Source organism: Zophobas morio, unplaced genomic scaffold (genome assembly GCF_036711695.1).
Source record: "Zophobas morio isolate AGI-343-1 ecotype UQ-CSIRO unplaced genomic scaffold, CSIRO_AGI_Zmor_V1 ptg000021l, whole genome shotgun sequence".
In the NCBI taxonomy this organism is placed as follows: Eukaryota; Metazoa; Arthropoda; class Insecta; order Coleoptera; family Tenebrionidae; genus Zophobas; species Zophobas morio.
The window spans coordinates 20062244-20082102 of record NW_026972126.1 but is presented as its reverse complement, the minus strand read 5'-3'; the positions used below and the strand labels follow the sequence as shown (position 1 = coordinate 20082102).

The following is a 19859-nucleotide window of genomic DNA, read 5'->3' as shown; positions in this document are numbered from 1 at the left end:
AAAATTCTAAGATCAAAAGAAAAAAATTAAAGAATCCGGAAAAATAAAAATCAAGCACTTTAAAAATTGACGAAACGAGAAATTTAAAAAATTGGAGGTCGAGAAATTGAGAAATTGAAAAGATTAATGTTGAAAAAACGAAAAATTATGAAATCAAAACATTGAAAAATGCTAATTTTGGAAAATGAAAGAAAATGGAAAAACAAAAAATTATGAAATCAAAAAATAATAAGTTTGATTGTGTAATACAATTTTGATTCTTTTTCCAAAAATCTGGATATCTAGGGTGAAAACTCAACACGATTACTATATTATTATTAATAGCTTAGGAAAGAAGTGTCTTAAATTTTTCGAAATTAATACTATTGACAAATAGTCAAGTTACGCAACGATAAATTTTGCAAAATTTTTATAAAAGCCACAAACAACAAACAATACACTAAGACACACAAACAAGAACAAGGAAAAAATCGAAACGTAACGTCTGAAGATCTTAATCTTTGAAAAACTTGTGAAACGCCTAGACTGATAGTAATTATCATCACAAAAACATTTTTTCCGCCTATATATACCTCATTTTTGAAAACACAAAGTCAAACGAGTCCCACAAGATGAAAACCGTGCCAATAATCGCCTTCACAGTTTTTGCTTTCAATTGCCAAGCAAAAACCCTACACCTCTCCGACGAATTCATAAAATCCATCAACACCAACCAAAAAACCTGGACCGCCGGACGAAACTTCCCTGAAGATACACCTCTAGAAGATTTGAAACGTCTTGTCGGAACTCTCCAAAATCCAAATATTGATACCACCCCGAAAAAAATCCACGACGTGATTCCAGACGACATTCCAGAGTCTTTCGACGGTAGAACATTTTGGACACAATGCGAGTCCCTCAACGACATCCGGAACCAAGGCAACTGTGGTTCTTGCTGGGTAAGCAAACCCCATTGTCAAAAACGTACTAACTAAGAACCACAGGCATTTGGTGCTGTGGAAGCCATCACCGACAGAACCTGCATTAGTTCCAACGGTCGTACCAAAATCAAGTTCTCTCCAGAAGATCTTCTAACTTGTTGTAGCTCCTGTGGGAGCTGTAGCGGCGGCTTTGTGGGTCAAGCGTGGACTTATTGGGTCGAAAACGGACTTGTGTCGGGCGGAGATTACAATTCGAACGAAGTAAGTGTCAAGAAGTTGGTCAAAAAGGTACATTTTTGGGTTTAAGGGGTGTCAACCGTACCAGGAAGACCCGTTCGAAAATGGGGTCACACCTGGATGTTCTACCACTTGTTTGAATACTGATTATAACACGTCGTATGTTGACGATAAGTACTATGGTGGTGATCACTATATGCTAGCGTTGCCAAAAGTAGACCAAATCCAGACCGAGATTTGGCAAAATGGTCCAGTGGAGGTCACTTATACGGTCTATGAAGACTTCTATAGCTACAAATCAGGTATGACGAAGGTACATTTTCGTGCTTGGTCTTTGGTATAACGGGTTTTAGGTGTCTATGTTCATACGTCGGGAGCCACAGTTGGTCTACACGCCGTCAAAATCATTGGCTGGGGTATTGACAATGGAACTCAGTACTGGCTGGTGGCCAACTCGTGGGGAACCACATGGGGCGATTTGGGCGGATTTTTCAAGATACTAAGAGGCGAAGATCATTGTGGAATCGAACGTTGGGTCTATGGCGGCATGCCAAAATTATAATCATGGTTAAAAATAAACATTAAGCAACTAATTAAAACATTATCTTCAATCTTGGAAAAAACATACTTATTGACAACTCTATTGAAATGATTAGCTATCGTGTGAAAATCTAAGTAATTACGCCACTTTAGACATTATCAAACCTATATAACACCGCAACTTTTCCAATCCTGGCAGTTGTATACCAACAACCTTTTTCTTAACCAAAATGACTTTCATACCAAAAATCGTTCTATTTTTCGCCCTTTCGTCACTCTGTCTGGCGAAAGTCGACATTCTCTCGGACGACTTCATATCGTCAATCAACGCCAAGCAAAGCACTTGGATCGCCGGACGTAACTTCCCTGAAGACACTCCACCAGAAAAGCTGAAACGTCTTGCCGGAAGCATCCGTCCCTCCGGAGACGAAAAAATTCCCCTGAAGGTACACAAAGTGGTACCTGAAGCTATCCCCGAGACGTTCGACGGTCGAACATACTGGTCACAATGCGAGTCTTTGAAGAACATTCGAGACCAAGGCAACTGCGGCTCTTGTTGGGTAAGAATACAAATTGTAGTACCTCGGTACTGATATTTCAGCGCAGGCTTTCGGTGGTGTTGAAGCCATCACAGACCGAATCTGTATCGCTTCCAATGGCGCTGTCAAGTTCAAAGCTTCACCTGAAGACGTTTTGACGTGTTGTGGAGAGGCAATGTGTGGGAGCTGCGACGGAGGTACGATTAGTGGTACTTGGCAGTACTGGGTTGAAAGCGGGCTGGTTTCTGGCGGCGATTACAACTCGAACGAGGTAAGAAAGACGTTTCGCAATGCATTAAGTACCTAAAGATTTTTTTGGAAACAGGGTTGCCAACCGTACCAAGCGGATCCTTTCAAAGACAACGTGACCCCCGCTTGTTCTAAGACCTGTCTGAATAGCAACTACGGCACCTCTTACAGTGCGGATAAACACTACGGGAAAAGTCATTACCGAGTTTCCAATGACGTTCAACAAATTCAAACCGAGATTATGCAGGGAGGGCCGGTGGAGGTACATATGATGGTTTACGAAGACTTTTACAGTTACAAATCTGGTAAGCAGGTTAAATGAGGATTTCTTGTTGTGGTGACTGATGAGATTTGATTAGGTGTTTATAGACACACGTCTGGAGATGAATCTGGTGGGCACGCTGTGAAAATTATCGGATGGGGCACCGAGAACGGAACTCCGTATTGGTTGATCGCTAATTCGTGGGGCAGCAGCTGGGCCGATTTGGACGGGTTTTTCAAAATTGTGAGAGGGGAGAATCATTGCGATGTTGAGACGTTTATCTACGCTGGGGAACCTAAGCTGTAATTGTTTTCTTAACTAACAATATTGTATTATTTATAAATAAAAATTTTCTTAAAAAAAAACACAATTTCGCGATTCAGAATTGAATTGAATCCCAAGTTCCTGGACCTAACATATAGCTAAGGTTTTTAGGATATTTTGTTCCTTACTCTCAAAAAAATTGTATCTAACAAAATATTTACAAAAAAAAAAAAAAATACAGAGTGGTCCGAAACTACCAACTCTCACATTGACAATATGAAATATTATTTAAAGTGGATACCAATGGGAAAAAATGCTTTTCAAAAAATCGAAATTTCCGGAAATCGAACAATCGCAAAATTGAAACAACGGAATCTCGATAAAACGACAAATAGTGAAATCAAAAATATTTTTAAATTGAAAAATTGCGGAATCAAAAAATTGAAAAACGAGAATTTGAAAAATCCCACAACTGGAATGTCGAAATTGAAAAAATGAAAAAGTGAAACATCGAAAAATTGGAAAAACGAAAAAAATTGACACATCGAAATAGCCCAAATTCGATAAATAGAATATTCAAAAATTCAAAAATTGGGAAACTGAACACCTGAAAAATCGAAACATCGAAATCTCGATAAACAGAGAAATGCAAAGATTGAAGAATATAAAAAATCGACAAAGTAAAAAATTGAGAAATCGAGAAGTCGAAAAACTGAAAAATAGAGAAATTGAAATCCAAAAAACTTTCGAAAAATTTGAATTTGCAAAAATAAATCGAAAAATTGAATAATCGAAAGAGCAAAAAATCCAGAGATCGAAAAAAGGAAAAGTCGAGAAAATAAAGGATCAAAATATGGAAAAATTTCAAAACTGAAATATTAAAAAAATATAAAATCTAACAAAAATTGTAACATCTCAAAATTGAAACTTCGAAAAATTGAGAAATTGAAAAATTGGACAATTGAAGAATCAAAAAGCTGAAAAGCCCAAAACTGAAATATCGAAAAATTGAGAAATCGAAAGTTGAAAAATAGAGAAATATAAAAATCAAGAAGTTGAAAAATTGAACAATAGAAAAATGAAAATAGCCCAAATTCGATAAATTCAAAAATTGAAAAATTCAAAAATCGCGAAACTGACACGTCAAAAATCGAAACATCGAAATCTGGATAAATGGAGAAAAGCAAAAAATGAAAAATCGCAAAACCAAACATTTCAGAAATCGAAAAAAATTTTTAAAATGAGAAGTCGTACAATCGAAAGATCGAGAAGTCAATACAATATTAAAAAATCTAAAGATGAAAAATATAGAATTTTTATATTTTGAAGAATTGAAATATCGAAAAATTCCAAAACTGAAATATCGAAAAATTCGGTAAACCGAAAACTCCAAAAATTGTATAATCTAAGAAAAATTGGAAAAATGGAGGAAAAATTGAAAAATCCCAAAACTGAAATATCGAAAAATTGAGAACTCGAAAGTTAATAAGCTGAAAAATGGAAACAGAAAACTCAAAATAGCCCAAATTCGATAAAGCGAAAAATTGAAAAATCCAAAAATCTAAAAAACAAAAAGTGGAAAAATTAATGTCGGTAAAACGAAAACTCCAAAAAGTGAAAAATGTACGAAAAACTAAACATTCCAGAACTAAAAACCGAGACATTGAACAAGTGAAAAATCGAACAAAAATTTAAAAACGAGAAGTCGAAAAAACGAATGATATAGAAGTCAATACATCAAAAAATCGAAAAAGTAAAAATTCGCAAAATCGAGAATTCGAAAACTTGAAAAATAGGAATAGAAACACCAAAAATCTAAAATTTAAAAAATCGAAAAATTGAGTAATCGAAAAAACAAAAAATCTAGAAATCAAAAAACGAAAAGTCAAAAAATTGATCGAAATATCCAAAAATTCCAAAACTGCAATAAGAAAAAATGATAAGTCAGTAAACTGAAAACTCAAAAAAGTGGAAAATCGAAAAAAATTGGAACATCCCAAACTGAAACTTCGAAAACTCGAGAAACTGAAAACCTGAAGAATCAAAAAAAACTGCAAAATCCCAAAATATAAACATCGAAAAATTGAGAAATCGAAAGTTGAAAAATCGGCAATAGAAAAGTCGAGAAGTTGAAAAATAGAAAAATCGAAAGAGCCCAAATTCGTTAAAACGAAACATCGAAAAAGTGAAAAATCGAGAAATACATAGAACTGAAAACTGGAAAAATCAAAAAATTGAAAAATCGGGAAATTGAACAAGTGAAAAATCGAAACGTCGAAATCATGATAAATGGAGAAATCCAAAAATTGAAAAATCAAAAAATTTAAACACCGAAAAACTGAAAAATCGAAAAATTAAAAATTTAAGAAATCGAACAAAAATTTAAAAACGAGAAGTCGAAAAAACGAATGATATATAAGTTAATACATCACAAAATTGAAAAATAGAGGAATTGAAACACCAAAAATCTAAAATTTAAAAAATCGAAAAATTGAGTAATCGAAAAAGTAAAAAATCCAGAAATCGAAAAACGAAAAGTCAAAAAATTGATCGAAATAATGAAAAATTGCAAAAGGAAAAACTGATAAGTCGGTAAACTTAAAACTCAAAAAACTGGAAAATCGAAAAAAATTGGAACATCCCAAACTGAAACTTCGAAAAATGGAGAAACTGAAAACCTGAAGATTCAAAAAATTGGAATATCCCAAAACAGAAATATCGAAAACTCGAGAAATCGAAATTTGAAAAATCGAGAAATAGAAAAGTCGGAATGTTGAAAATTTGAAAAATAGAGAAATCGAAGTAGCCCAAATTCGATAAATTGAAACATGAGAAAATTAAAAATCGGGAAATTGAACAACTGAAAGATTGAAACATCGAAATCTATTAATAGAGAAATCCAAAAATGGAAAAATCAAAAAATTTAAGCATCGAAAAATTGAAAACGCGAGAAAAATCTAAAATCAAAAAAATCAAAAAATTGAATAATCAAAAAATATAAAAATCGAAAAAACGGATAGTCGAAATATAGAAAAACTCCAAAACTGAAATATCGAAAAATTGATGAGTCGGTAAATCGAAAACTCAAAAAATTGAGACATCGAAGAAAAATCCCAAAAGGGAAATATCGAAAAATTGAGAAATCGAAAGTTGAAATCCATGGGAAATTGGACAAATGAAAAAACGAAACATCGACATCTATTAATAGGAAAATATAAAAATGGCAAAATAAAAAAATTTAAACATCGAAAAATTGAAAAAGCGAGAAATCGATCCACCAAAAACTTGAAAAATTGAAAAAACAGAAGGTCGAAATATTGAAAACTCAAAAAATTGACATATCGAAGAAAAATTGAAAAATCCCAAAATTCAAATATCGAAATTTCGAAAAATTGAAAAACTGTTATATAATTTTGTTTTTTTTTTTGCAAAAATCCCGGCGTCTAAGGTAAAAATTGAAGATAGGTTCATAAACCAAAAATTCAGGTTTATATTACTTTTTAACATTTAAATAACATGTATTAGACAAAATTCTAAGATTTCAAAGCTTTCGATTTTGCAATTTCAAAGTTAAATTGTAAAATAGTATAAAATTAAAAAGCATTCACAAATAAATCAAAATTATTGAGCAGATCAAAGAATTGTAACAATAATTCAACAAAATTTTTAGTGCAAAGATAATATTGTTAAAAAAAACCTTGACTAAAGTAAAACAAAATTGTTGAGATATTTATAAGTTGATTATTTATCCACGAAAGATCACTATCTAAATGAGCACAATTGTATCTAAGAAGTATTTACAAATAAAAATATACAGGCTGGACCGAATTTTCCAACACTCCAGTTAACGCATCAGAATAATTGCACCAATTTAAGTGGATTGACAACCATTATTATTATTATTATTATTCGTACTAGCTCCATTCAATTAATTGCTCTATCGACATCACACCCAAATTTACGTACAACATATCACCAACCTTAACTTCCAGACATTCTGTATATAATTAGTAATCACCCATACTGATCAAATGACATCATTTATTTTGAAAAATTGTATAAATGTTATCAAATCAATCACGAATAACTTTTAGACTTTCCCACTTGACTTATACTTCCAAACGACTATATAACAGAAAATTTTGCCAAGTACTGCCAGTCTTCCTCTACCAAGCCAAGTGTATAAAGATGGATCTGAAAAAGACTAAACGTGAATCCTTAAAGCACCTTTGGAGCCAAGCGGTTTTGGATCTTGTTGGGTAAGACCATGAAAGAATTTAAACCCAATACTGGATTTACTGGATGGGGTACTGAAAATGGAACTCCGTACTGTTTGATTGCTAATCGTGGGTCTGTGGGGACCACCCAAACGATAATACATTTATTTGAGGAAAAACTGAGTCAACTTATTGTAGTTTGAAGACATTCAACGATCTAAAAACTTGATTAAAATAGAACAAAATAGTTGAGATATATACAAGTTGTTTATTTATCCAGGAAAGATCACTATCGTACAGATCATACGCAATTTGATCAAACAATTGTATCACGTCACTACGTACTTAGAAAAACTATACAGCTTGGATTGAAACTTACAACCCCTAAAATATCATACCAGAATATTTACACTGTTGTAATACTGAGTACATTAAGTAGTACCGTATTCACAGCAGCTACATTCTCTGATTTATTTACACCACCATTGGACTGGGTAAGACCATGAGAGAATTTAAGACCCGTAATTAAAGAACGTAATCAAACGGCGCAGTCAAATTCAAGGCTTGCTGCGGTACTAACGTGTGCGGAACTTGTGGTAAAGGGTACGTCGATCAAGCGTGGAAGTACTGGGTTGATCATGGTCTGGTTTCGGGAGGAGATCACAACTCCAACGAAGTAAGTACTACTGGTACCACTTTTCTTATACGACGGTTTTTGAACAAGGGTGGTCTACCGTACCTTGACACCAACTCTCACGCCTGTCAGACGTCTTGTACGAACACCAACTACACCAAGTCATACCGTGCGGACAAACACTACGGAAAAGAGTACTACAGACTGTCGAACGCAGTGGAACAAATTCAAACCGAAATTATGAATCATGGACCGGTGGAAGTTACCTTTACGGTGTACACTGATTTTTACAACTACAAGTCGGGTAAGAGGGTACTTTGGAGTTTGTTGTTGTAGTAATGGAGGGTTTAGGGGTTTATGTACACACTTCTGGATACGCTAATGAAGGACATGCTGTCAAAGTTATTGGATGGGGTACCGAAAATAACACCCCGTATTGGCTGATTGCTAACTCGTGGGGCACCGGATGGGGTGACTTGGGAGGATTTTTCAAAAGACTGAGAGGCCAGAACCATTGTGGGATTGAATCGGTGGTGTACGGTGGTACGCCGGTAAGGTACTACGGGTAGAGCACACATTGTGTCAATTTGTAGTTTCAGGAGATTAAATAAAAACATTTTTTGATCAGTATGGTTATCTTAAGTTATCGTATTATCGTTATCTAATCTTAAAAACAAAGAAAAAATTGACTGATACTCATGACCACTACAGTACGAAAAAAGTAGTCTACCGTTCCCGTTTGTCCGTCTGTCTCTGTCGTCTGTTTCAATTTTTATTAGACACATCTCCGAAATTATTATTGTCACATTTTGTATGTATATTAGGAATGTCATATTGATGGTAAAACGCTAACCAAAATTTGACTAATCAACCACCAATGGGATCATATATTTTTTTAAATTTATAAATTAATATACTCCTGGACCGTGTTAAGTTTTCACCTTTCACATCCAGATTTTTGTAAAAAAAAAATTAAATTTTTTGACATCACAGTTTTTTGTTTTTCCATTTTTTTCGACTTTATAATTTTTTCATATCACAATTTTTCGTTTTTTCAATTTATTTCGTTTTACAATTTTTCCATTGATCAATGTTTCGGTTTGATAATTTTTCGTATTTTCAACTTCAATTCTTTCAATTTTTAAATTTCTTGTGTTCCAAATTTTTCAATTTTTCCTTTCTTCAATTTTTCAAGTTTATCTGTATTTTGTATCAAAATTTTTCGTTTTTTCATTTCCTTTTTCAACGTTTCTTTCGATTGTATAATTTTTCGTTTATTCAATTTTTCATATTTTCAATCTTCGCAATTTTTGGATTTCCAGTTATCAGAATTTCTGATTTCTTTAATTTTCAATATTTCGACTTTATAAATACATATGTACTTTGTTTTTCCGATTTTTAAGTTTTTCAATTTTTAGTTTTTCGTTTTTTCATTTTTGATTTTTCGAATTCAAAATTTTACAATTTTTTTTTTGGAGTCGAAAAGTTGAAAAAACTGGAAACACAAAAATCGCATAATCGAAAAACTGAAGAAACAAAAAATTGAAACACTGAAAAAGTAAAAATCCGGAAAATTAGTGAATCGAAAAATTGGAAAACTCAAAAAATTATAGAATCGTCAAAATTGTATGTAAGGTCGAAAACTTTAAAAATTAAATATCAAGAAACTAAAAAAATGAAAAAGTTTTAATTAAACAATTCAAAAATGAGAAAATTCTAAAACAGTGGAACTGAAACTAGAAAAATTGCAAATCAAAAATTGAAGAAACAAAAAATTGAAAAATCGGGAAACTGAAAAACCTAAAATTGACAACACGAAAAATTATAAAATCCGAACATTGAAAAACTGAATTTTAAAATTGAACAAAATTAATAAATCGAAAAATCGGAAAACTGGAAAATCGGAACTGAACAACCGAAAAATCTTGAGAAATCGAAAGAATAAAAAATTAAAAAATCTCAAACCGAAAATTCCGAATTTAATATTTTAAAATTGGAAAAATTAAATAGAAAAGTCTAAGAATTGAAAAATCGAGGAATCGAAAAACAAATACTTTAAAAAATCAAAAAATTGAAAAATCCCAAAAATGACATACGAAAAATCGAAAACTTGCGAGCGCCAAAAATTGGAAAATTGAAAAAAACTGAAAAATCGAAAAACCGAAAAACTGAGAAATCGAAAAATCGAAACATGGAGAAATCGAGAAAATGAAAAATCGGAAAATTGAAATAGCCCAAAATCGAAAAACTAATAGTGAAAAATAATTGAAAAATTTAAAATTTATGAAAAATTGAAAAACTGGGAAACTGAAAAATTGAAAAATCGAAATCTGAATGATTCCAGATTTCGAGAAATTGAAAAATTGAAAATCGAAAAATTGAAAAAAATTGAAAAATCCAAAAACCGAAAAATCGAAAAATCAAAAAATTAAAAATTTTAAAAGCCACAAATTAAAAAATCTAAAACCGAAATCGAAAAATCCGGCAATTGAAAAACCGAGAGGTCGTGAAATCGAAAATTCGAAAAATTGGAATATTAAAAACTTTAAAAATCAGGGAATTAAGACAAAAAATCGTAAAATCGAAAATTTATAATCGAAATAAATCGAAAGATTGAAATAATGAAATATCCCAAAAGAGATATACTGAGAAATCCTGAAATTGAAAAATCGAAAACGCAAAAAACTGAAAAATTGAAAAAATCTAAAAATGTGAAATTTAAGAAATCGACAAATCAAAAAAACAAAGAGCTGAAATATCAAAAAAACAAGAAATCCTGAAACTAAAAAATCGCCAAACTGAATTCTCGAGGAATTAGGAAATCGAAAACTCGAAAATTCGAAAAATCAAAAAACCAAAAAATTGAAAATCTAAACAGAAAAGATTGAGAAATTGAAAAAGCCCAAAATTGGAAAATTAATAGTCAAAAAACTGAAAGTATTAAACTCGGGAAATTGAAGAATAGATACATCGAAACATCAAAAAATCTTGAAAAGTCGAGAAATCAATAAAAAAATCAATTTCACTGCAATTTTTCGTTTTCTCATTTTTTCAAATTATTGATTTTTATTTCTTATGTTCCCGATTTTTAAATTTTCTCGATTTAATGTCACAATTTTTCGTTTCTTCATTTCCTTTATTTTCTCAAAGTTTCTTTCGAATTTATGAATTTTGGTTTATTCAAACTTTCAAATTTTTTAATATTTCAATTTTGCAATTTTTGATTTCCAGTTATCCGATTTTCCGATTTCTTTAGTTTTCAATATTTCCACACATATTTCGTTCTTTTTTTTTCAAATTTTAAATTTCTCAATTTTTAATCCATCGATTTTAGAATTTTTCGTTTCTTCAATTTTTCAAATTCTTGATTTGCATTTTTTAGATTTTTCAAAGTTTTCATTTTATACATTTTCGTTTTTCCATTTTTGATTTTTCAATTTTACAATGCGCTTTTTCCTTTTTTTTATTCGAAAATTTGAAGTCGAAAAATTAAAAATCAAAACAAAAAATCGGAAAAATCTGAAAAATCTAAAAACCGAAAAAAGTAAAATTGCAAATTCCGAAAATTGGAAAACCCAAAAATTGTAGAATCGAAAAATTATATAATCGCCAAAATTATAAAGTCAAAAAATTGTAACGCTGAAAGACTGAAAAATTGAAGAATTAAATGTCAAGAAACCGAAAAATTAAAATCAAAAAATTAAAAATTGAAAAAGGAAAAAATCGAAAAATTTGAAAAATGAAAAACTGAAAACTCGTACAATTGCAAATCGAAAAATTAAAAAATCTAAAAATGTCAAATTTAAGAAATCGAAAAATTCAAAAACCGAAAAACTAAAATATCAAAAAAACGAGAAATACACAAACTGAAAAATCTCCAAATTGAATTCTCGAAAAATTGGGAAATCGAAAAATTGAAAAATCAAAACATCGAAAATCAATTTGAAAAATCAAAAAACCAAGAAATCGAAAAACAGAAAGAAACATCAAGAATCGAAACAGAAAATACAGAGAAATTGAAAAAGCCCAAAATTGAAAAATTAATAGTAGAAAAACTGAAAATTTTAAAATTCAACAAGATCAATAAATCGAAAAATCGGAAAACTGAAAACTCGGGAAATTGAACAACAGAAAAATCGAAACATGAAATCTTGAAAAATTGATTTGCAATTTTTCAATTTTCAATTTTTCGGTTCCTCAATTTTTCAAGTCCTTGATTTTTATTTTTCATTTTTCCGATTTTTTAATTTTCTCGATTTCATATCACAATTTTTCGTTTTTTATTTCCTTTACTTCCTTTAGTTCCTTATTTTAGAATTTTTCGTTTCTTCAATTTTTCAAATTCTTGATTTGCATATTTTAGAATTTTCGAAGCTTTCATTTTATACATTTTCATTTTTGGTTTCTGATTTTTCAATTTTAGAATTTTGCAACTTTTCCGTTTCTTTATTCGAAAAGTTGCAAAGTCGAAAAATTAAAAATCGAAAAACAAAAAATCGGAAAAATTTGAAAAATCTAAAAACTGAAAAAATAAAATTGCAAATTCCGAAAATTGGAAAACCCAAAAACGGTAGAATCGAAAAATTATATATAACTGTAAAAATTAAAAAGTCAAAAAACTGTAACACTCAAAAAAATTGAAGAATTGAATATCAAGATATTGAAAAATTAAAAATCAAAAAATTAAAAATTGAAAAATGGAAAAATCGAAAAATTTGAAAAAAGAAAAACTGCAAACTTGTAAAATTGCAAAATATGAAAAACTGGAAAATTGGAAACTCGAGAAACAACAAAATATAGACGACAGAACGTCACCTGTGGTACTACTTAACAATGGTACGACCTTCATCGACAAACCTTCCCTTCATTATCAGAGCGATCTCCACGTACTCAACATTACAATAAAACTGACATTGTTTCAAAAACCACAAAGAACACCTTCAAGAACCACCACTGGTACCACCCGTATATAAACCCCAGTACTCGCGTCAATCCCCAGTTTCAAACCCACTTTCAAAAAATGAAGACCAATTTAGTCATAATAGTGTCCACTCTGACAATGTGTCTGGCCACCAGAGACATCTTCTCCGAATTATTTATCAACTATATCAACTTGAAACAAACGTCTTGGATCGCTGGGCTAAATTTCCCTCAAGACACACCTGTAGAGGTACTACAGCGTCGAAATGGAGCTCGTCTGGACGAAGACTTCTACAACAACCTCGAGGTTAAAGTCCACAATATCACAGACGAAATTCCGGAACAGTTTGATAGTCGTACCAAGTGGCCACAGTGCGAGTCCTTGGCAAGTATAAGAGATCAAGGACATTGTGGTTCGTGTTGGGTAAGTACCACGTCTTGTGTCTTTATTTTTTCATTTGTCTATGGTAATTAATAGGCATTCGGGGCTGCGGCAGCCATGACCGATCGACTCTGCATTGCCACCAATGGTACCACCAAATTCCAATTTTCACCCGAAGATTTACTATCGTGTTGTACAGATTGTGGCAATGGGTGTGATGGGGGCTACTCGAGTAGAGCTTGGAGCTACTGGGTCGATAATGGTGTGGTTTCAGGAGGGGACTACAACTCAAACTCTGTAAGTCACCAGTTAAAAAAAAACGTGTTACAATGGTACTACGGAATTACAGGGCTGTCAACCCTACTCCAAAGCACCCTACGAAAAGAGCGCAACCCCTCAATGTACCACCACGTGCCTCAACACCCACTACCCAACTTCATATTCAGAAGACAAACACTATGGTAGTACCAATTACAAAATCGAGCAAGATGTTCAACAAATTCAAGCGGAGATCATGACCAGTGGACCAGTTCAAGCCAGTTATGCGGTTTTTGACGACTTCTACAATTACAAGTCAGGTGAGGTACCACCAGAGGGAACAAGTCGGTTCTGATACGTTTTGCAGGTGTCTATCAACACACAATTGGGGAACAATCTGGTCATCACGCTGTCAAGATCGTGGGTTGGGGGGTCGAAAATGGTATTCCGTATTGGTTGGTGGCCAACTCGTGGGGCGTCAAATGGGGGCATCTGGGTGGGTTTTTTAAGATTCTGAGAGGAGAAAATCACTGCGGGATCGAACAAAACATCCTTGGTGGAGAACCGAAAGTATAGGAGCGTTGTTATTATTATTATTATTGTTATTATTATTTCGTATTTTTTGCCTTTGTAGCCCTAAATGTAGACAATTAAGGAATGTTTTTTCTATTTAATTATTTAGAAATAAAAAATTCAACAAAATTTACAAGTACTATAGCTGTGAGGGTATTAGGCTTCTCCGCCTCCTCTCTGCGGGTTCTCATAATCAAACACGGCTGTGTCGCCCAGTTCATCGCCACCTATCTTTCGGGCATAATTAAACCAAACACTAAGCCCGTCCCTTACCTTTCTTAATCTCGTTATTGTTGTTTATTTTGTCGATTCGCCGTAATCCCGAGCCATAAACTACCAACTTTACAACAATAATCTTTCGGTGAACGACGCTAATAAAGCGGAGAAATTCGCGCGAATTAGCAGGGCCCAAGCAAATGTCAACCACTTTTCCCGCAAGCCGGGTGCGTGGGCCCAGGTACCGTAAAAACTGGCACATCTGTGGCCGAATGACAGACAATTCGGGAGATTTCGGCTTTATCTTATCGCGTTTGGAAACAAAAGCAAGAAAATGCGTCGCAATTTAATCGAAGGTCACTGAACCACCAATCAAGCGACATATCACGGCAGACATGGCGTGCACATTGCACCAGTCTGGTTCGATCCTCCATTAGGAGGAAGCGGGGAAGTGCAGTCGGGTTTACGACGCGCCGTTTCCGAGAGGAGCGTAGTTATATGTAAAATGAATTATGAATCGGGGCGTCGCAGGGTGGGATGCAGCGGGAACAAGTGGCCGAAATTGTTGAAATTGGTCGGGGTTGTTTCGACGGAACTTCCCTCGTTCTTGGAGGTGGCTCCACAAATTTCGCTTCTTTGAAAAATGGTTATAAAAATTGTTTGCGATTTTTTTGACTTGAATTTTTCAATTCGTCAATTTAGATTTTATCCGATTGCAATTTTTCGCGTTTTTAAGTTAACATTTCTGTTTTTCAATTTTCAAACTATGAATGTTTCAGTATTTAGATTTTGCAATCTCTCGATTTGAGTTTCTCGAGTTTTCAATTTTTCGACTTGCAATTTTTCGTTTCCGTTTTTTATTTTCTTTATTATTTCAATTAATAGATTTTTCAATGTTCCGGTTTTATTATTTTTTGTGTTTTCAATTTTTAATTTTTCAGTTTTCCACTTTTTTAATTTTTCGATTTACTTGTTTTGAATTTTTCCTTTTTTCTTGTTTGTTCAATTTTCTCTTCGTTTTCATTTTCAAACCTTTCAGTTCTTCCATTTTCCAACCCCTCTAGATGTTTCAAGCTTGAGATTTTGGAATTTTTTGATCTTTCCATTTTTCATGTCTTCAATTTTTCGATTTGTAATTTTTCAATTCTTCATTTTTTTTCTTCAATTTTACATGATTTTTCTTTTTAAATTTTTCAGTTTTAATCGATTTTACAAATTCTGTATGTTTGAATTTTTGGATTTTGCAATTTACAATTTTCAACTTTTCAATTTTCCGGTTTTTAAGGTACTAATTTTTTAATTTCTTTTAAATGTGAAATTTTTCAATTTTAGGATTTTTCCATTTTTCGTATTTTCCGTTTTTCTAGTTTTCATTTTAAATATATAATAATAATAATAATTTTTTAAATATTCCACTTTTCCAATTTTACGAATTTAAAATTTTTCAGTTTTTTTAAACTTTTTCATTCATTCGACTTTTCCATTTTTCTTTTCTTCAATGTGAAATTTTTCAACTTTTGTATTTTCGAGATTTTCGACTTGCAGTTTTTGGATTTTTCATTTTTCATTTTTTCAATTTTAGATTTGCATTTTTCTAGTTATCATTTAAAAAAATCATGATTTTTAAAATGTCTTTTTTTCAATTTTACGATTTTAGAATTTTTCCACTTTTGAATTTTTGGATTTTAAAGTTTTTTCATTTATTCGACTTTTCAATTTTCCATTTCTTCAAATTTTCGATTTACGATTTTTCGTTTCGGTTTATTCTTTCAGTTCTACATGACTCCGACTTTTCTTCATAAAGTTTTCAGTCTTTGTCGACTTTCCAAATTTTGGATGTTGAATTTTTGGTTTTGCAATTTTTTCGATTTACAATTTTACGAGTTTTCAATTTTTAAATTATCAAATTTCGACTTTTCAATTTTTCTATTTGCAATTTTTTGTTTCAGTTTTGTTTTTTTTTTATTTTTTTCCATTTTCTTTTTAAATTTTTCAGTTTTAGTCGATTTACCAAATTTTGGGTGTTTGAATTTTTCGATTTTGCAATTTTTTTGATTTACGGCAGGAATTTTTTATTTTTAAATTATCAATTTTCGACTTTTCACTTTTTCGGTTGACGAAGTTTTTGTTTCAGTTTTTTTTATTTCCTTTATTTTTTTTCAATTCCGGCTTTCAAGGTATTAATTTTAAATTTTTCTTTTTTAAATAAGAAATTTTTCAATATTTGGATTTTTCAGTATTTCGATTTGCAATCTTTAGATTTTTAATTTTTCATTTTTCAATTTTTGATTTGCAATTTTTCTAGTTTTCATTTTAAATATATATGTAATAATAACAATTTTTTAAATACTTCACTTTTTCAGTTTTACAAATTTAGAACTTTTCCATTTTTCAATTATCGGATTTTAAACCTTTTTCATTTTTTCATCTTTTCAATTTTTCTATTTTTCAACGTTCTGATTTTATAATTTTTTGTTTTCTCAATTTCAATTTGTTCAATTTTTCGTTTCTTCAATTTTTCGATTTGCAATATTTTTGTCATTTTTCTTCATTTTACGATATGCAACTTTTTGAGTTTTCATTCTTCTATTTTTCAGCTTTTCGATTTTCCTACCTTTGGATGTTTCAATTCGAAGGTAATTTTTCCATTTTTCGACTTCCATTTTTAATATTTTCAATTTTTCGATTTGTAATTTTTCGTTCCGGCTTTTATTTTCTTTATTTTTTTCAATGTTGTGGTTTTATAAGTTTTTTTTTATTAAATGCGAAATTATTCGATTTTCAACTTTTCATTTTTTTTCTTTAATTTTACATGACTTTTCTTTTTAAATTTTTCAGTTTTAGTCGATTTTCCAAATTTTGGGTGTTTGAATTTTTCGATTTTGCAATTTTTTTTATTTAAGTCAGGAATTTTTTATTTTTAAATTATCAATTTTCGACATTTCACTTTTTCGGTTGGCGAAGTTTTTGTTTCAGTTTTTTTTAATTCCTTTATTTTTTTTCAATTCCGGCTTTCAAGGTATTAATTTTAAATTTTTCTTTTTTAAATGAGAAATTTTTCAATTTTTGGATTTTTCAGTATTTCGATTTGCAATCTTTAGACCCGATTTACAGAAAGCGAAGTTAAAGTTAATTCGCGATTAACTTTTAACTGAGGTCCGTTGCCAGGTAACGCGGATATTTTAACCAATCACGGGGATATTTTAACCAATCACGGACTCATATTCCACATTTTAATTCTCTGTTAAACTAATCGAGGATTAAATATTTAACTCGCTGTTTTATAAACCGGCCCTTAGATTTTTAATTTTTCATTTTTCAATTTTTGATTTGCAATTTTTCTAGTTTTCATTTTAAATACATATGTAATAATAATATTTTTTTAAATACTTCACTTTTTCAGTTTTACAAATTTAGAACTTTTCCATTTTTCAATTATCAGATTTTAAATCTTTCATTTATTCAAGTTTTCAATTTTTCGATTTTTCAACGTTCTGATTCTATAATTTTTTGTTTTTCCAACTTCAATTGCTCAATTTTTCGTTTCTTTAATTTTTCGATTTGCAATTTTTTTTGTCATTTTTGTTCATTTTACGATATGCAACTTTTTGAGTTTTCATTTTTCTATTTTTCAGTTTTTCGATTTTCCTACGTTTTTTCGATTTTCAAGCTACTATTTTTAAACTTTTCTTTTTTAAATGTGAAAATTTTCATTTTTGGATTTTTCAGTTGCATGATTTTTCAATTTTTCGTTTTTTCATTTTTTGATTTGCAAATTTTCTAGTTTTCATTTTAAATACATATTATGTAATAATACTTCTTTAAATACTTCACTCTTTCAGTTTTACAGATTTAGAACTTTTTCATTTTTCAATTATCGGATTTTGAACGCTTTTCATTTATTCAAGTTTTCAATTTTTCGATTTTTCAACGTTCTGATTCTCTAATTTTTTGTTTTTTTAATTTCAATTTGTTCAATTTTTCGTCTCTTCAATTTTTCGATTTGCAATTTTTGTTCATTTTACGATATGCAACTTTTTGAGTTTTCATTTTTCTATTTTTCAGTTTTTCGATTTTCCAACGTTTGGATGTTTCAATTGGTTTTTCGTTTTTCGACTTCCATTTTTCATGTTTTCAATTTTTCCATTTGTAATTTTTCGTTCCAGTTTTTATTTTCTTTATTTTTTTCAATTTTCCAGTTTTCAATGTTCTGGTTTTATAAGTTTTCTTTTATTAACTGCGAAATTTTTCGATTTTCAACTTTTCATTTTTTTTTTCTTTAATTTAAAAAGAAAAGTCATGTATTTTCTTCGATTTAGGTCAGGAACTTTTTATTTTTAAATTATCAATTTTCGACTTTTCACTTTTTCGGTTGGCAAGTTTTTCTTTCAGTTTTTTATTTTCTTTTTTTTATTCCGGTTTTCAAGGCATTAATTTTAAATTTTTCTTTTTTAAATTTTAGATTTTTCAATTCTTCAAATTTTCAATTTACAATTTTCCGTTTCGGTTTATTTTCTTTACTTTTACAATTTTTGGATTTTTCAGTGTTCCGAAATTATGTCTTTTGTTTTTAAGATTGTCAGTTTTTCGATTTTCCAACGTTTGGATGTTTCAGTCAATTCTTAATTTTTCAATTTATTGATTTTTCAATTTTTCACATTTTTGATTCGCAATTTTTCTAGTTTTCATTTTAAATGTGTAATAATAATTATAATTAAAAAATCCTTTTTCAATAAACTGTACTATTTTAGAATTTTCCCATTTTTAAAATAATTGATTTTAACTTTTTCATTTACTCGATTTTCCAGTTGTTCGATTCTTAGTTTTTTATTTTTAGTTTTTTAATCTCTCGATATTTAATTTTTTAATTTTTCGATCTCTCAAGTTACACTTTTTGGACTCTTGACGATTCTATAATTTTCCGATTTTACAATTTTTGGTTTTTTTAATTTTTCGATTCGATTCGTTTTCTTCTTTCGATTCATTGATTTTTTTCGATTGTTAGTTTTTCAATTTTTCATTTCGTCAATTCTTCGATTTTCAATTTTTGGATTTGGAAATTTTCCGTTTTTCAGTTTTTCGATATTTCCATTTTTATTTTTACGTTTTTTTCAATTTTTGTCGATATTTAAACTTTTGGAATAAAAAATATGGAAAAATTGCAAAATTGTAAAATTGAAAAATGAAAGACGAAAAAATATATATAGAATGAAAACTTTGAAAAATCTAAAATTGGGAATTCAAGAACTTGAAAAACTGAAGAAACAAAAAAATCAAAAAACGAAAAATTAAAAATTGAGAATCCTAAAAAATTCGAAAGAGTACAAAATCGAAAAAACGAAGTATAAAAGCGAAATTTTGATAATTACAGAAATCAGAAAATCGGATAACTGGAGCTCTAAAAATTACATTGAATTTGAGGAAAATTGAGGAATTCAAATATCGAAGATTGAAAATTTGAAAAAACAATAAATTGTCATATAAAATGAGAAAATGGGAATAAAAAAATCGGGAAAATGAAAATCAAAAATCAAGGATTTGAAAAACTATGGAAACGAAAAATTGAAAAATCAAAAAATCGAAAAATTGAAAAATCCCTAAACTGAAACATCGGAAAACTGAAAAATCGAAACATTTAAAAATAGAAA

General features: G+C 30.3%; 6 protein-coding genes across 10 annotated transcripts in view; 5 read left to right on the top strand and 1 right to left on the bottom strand.

The window, feature by feature from the left end:
* Positions 1-8834, top strand: part of LOC135132644 (cathepsin B-like) — a 39389-nt gene extending 30555 nt beyond the window's left edge. Inside the window, exon 3 of the mRNA XM_064060792.1 lies at positions 8817-8834. The gene's annotated coding sequence lies outside the window, so the exon portion shown is untranslated. The remainder of the gene's footprint in view (positions 1-8816) is intronic.
* Positions 1-19859, bottom strand: part of LOC135132453 (protein yippee-like 2) — a 235654-nt gene that overhangs the window by 130887 nt on the left and 84908 nt on the right. The window contains exon 1 of one of the 5 annotated variants that reach the window (XM_064060556.1): positions 14269-14457. The exons of the other annotated variants lie outside the window; for them this stretch is intronic. The gene's annotated coding sequence lies outside the window, so the exon portion shown is untranslated. Of the gene's footprint in view, positions 1-14268; positions 14458-19859 lie in introns of those variants that run through there. 5 annotated transcript variants of the gene reach the window in all.
* On the top strand, positions 599-1756 carry LOC135132436 (cathepsin B-like). The gene is made up of 4 exons (XM_064060526.1): positions 599-938; positions 984-1181; positions 1228-1459; positions 1511-1756. The coding sequence occupies exons 1-4, from the start codon at positions 612-614 to the stop codon at positions 1717-1719; spliced, it is 966 nt and encodes a 321-aa protein (XP_063916596.1). The 5' UTR covers positions 599-611; the 3' UTR covers positions 1720-1756.
* Positions 1884-3117, top strand: LOC135132435 (cathepsin B-like). The gene is made up of 4 exons (XM_064060525.1): positions 1884-2257; positions 2304-2507; positions 2562-2790; positions 2845-3117. The coding sequence occupies exons 1-4, from the start codon at positions 1928-1930 to the stop codon at positions 3051-3053; spliced, it is 972 nt and encodes a 323-aa protein (XP_063916595.1). The 5' UTR covers positions 1884-1927; the 3' UTR covers positions 3054-3117.
* On the top strand, positions 7279-8456 carry LOC135132927 (cathepsin B-like cysteine proteinase 3). Its single transcript, XM_064061150.1, has 3 exons — positions 7279-7357; positions 7780-8166; positions 8214-8456. The coding sequence occupies exons 1-3, from the start codon at positions 7279-7281 to the stop codon at positions 8429-8431; spliced, it is 684 nt and encodes a 227-aa protein (XP_063917220.1). The 3' UTR covers positions 8432-8456.
* LOC135132451 (cathepsin B-like) lies at positions 12795-14257 on the top strand. The gene is made up of 4 exons (XM_064060549.1): positions 12795-13206; positions 13261-13461; positions 13514-13742; positions 13790-14257. Exons 1-4 carry the CDS (start codon positions 12883-12885, stop codon positions 13996-13998), a joined length of 963 nt encoding a protein of 320 aa, XP_063916619.1. The 5' UTR covers positions 12795-12882; the 3' UTR covers positions 13999-14257.

What these genes read in the sequence shown, in the direction of transcription:
- LOC135132927 (XM_064061150.1), top strand. Translation starts at nt 7,279, where the DNA reads ATGAAAGAATTTAAACCCAATACTGGATTTACTGGATGGGGTACTGAA. An exon ending in GTACTGTTTGATTGCTAATC is followed by an intron (nt 7,358 to 7,779) that starts GTGGGTCTGTGG and finishes CAAACGGCGCAG; the next exon opens with TCAAATTCAAGGCTTGCTGC. An exon ending in TTTTTACAACTACAAGTCGG is followed by an intron (nt 8,167 to 8,213) that starts GTAAGAGGGTAC and finishes TGGAGGGTTTAG; the next exon opens with GGGTTTATGTACACACTTCT.
- LOC135132435 (XM_064060525.1), top strand. Translation starts at nt 1,928, where the DNA reads ATGACTTTCATACCAAAAATCGTTCTATTTTTCGCCCTTTCGTCACTC. An exon ending in GCAACTGCGGCTCTTGTTGG is followed by an intron (nt 2,258 to 2,303) that starts GTAAGAATACAA and finishes ATTTCAGCGCAG; the next exon opens with GCTTTCGGTGGTGTTGAAGC. An exon ending in GCGATTACAACTCGAACGAG is followed by an intron (nt 2,508 to 2,561) that starts GTAAGAAAGACG and finishes TTTTGGAAACAG; the next exon opens with GGTTGCCAACCGTACCAAGC.
- LOC135132436 (XM_064060526.1), top strand. Translation starts at nt 612, where the DNA reads ATGAAAACCGTGCCAATAATCGCCTTCACAGTTTTTGCTTTCAATTGC. An exon ending in GCAACTGTGGTTCTTGCTGG is followed by an intron (nt 939 to 983) that starts GTAAGCAAACCC and finishes TAAGAACCACAG; the next exon opens with GCATTTGGTGCTGTGGAAGC. An exon ending in GAGATTACAATTCGAACGAA is followed by an intron (nt 1,182 to 1,227) that starts GTAAGTGTCAAG and finishes TTTGGGTTTAAG; the next exon opens with GGGTGTCAACCGTACCAGGA.
- LOC135132451 (XM_064060549.1), top strand. Translation starts at nt 12,883, where the DNA reads ATGAAGACCAATTTAGTCATAATAGTGTCCACTCTGACAATGTGTCTG. An exon ending in GGGACTACAACTCAAACTCT is followed by an intron (nt 13,462 to 13,513) that starts GTAAGTCACCAG and finishes ACGGAATTACAG; the next exon opens with GGCTGTCAACCCTACTCCAA. An exon ending in CTTCTACAATTACAAGTCAG is followed by an intron (nt 13,743 to 13,789) that starts GTGAGGTACCAC and finishes TACGTTTTGCAG; the next exon opens with GTGTCTATCAACACACAATT.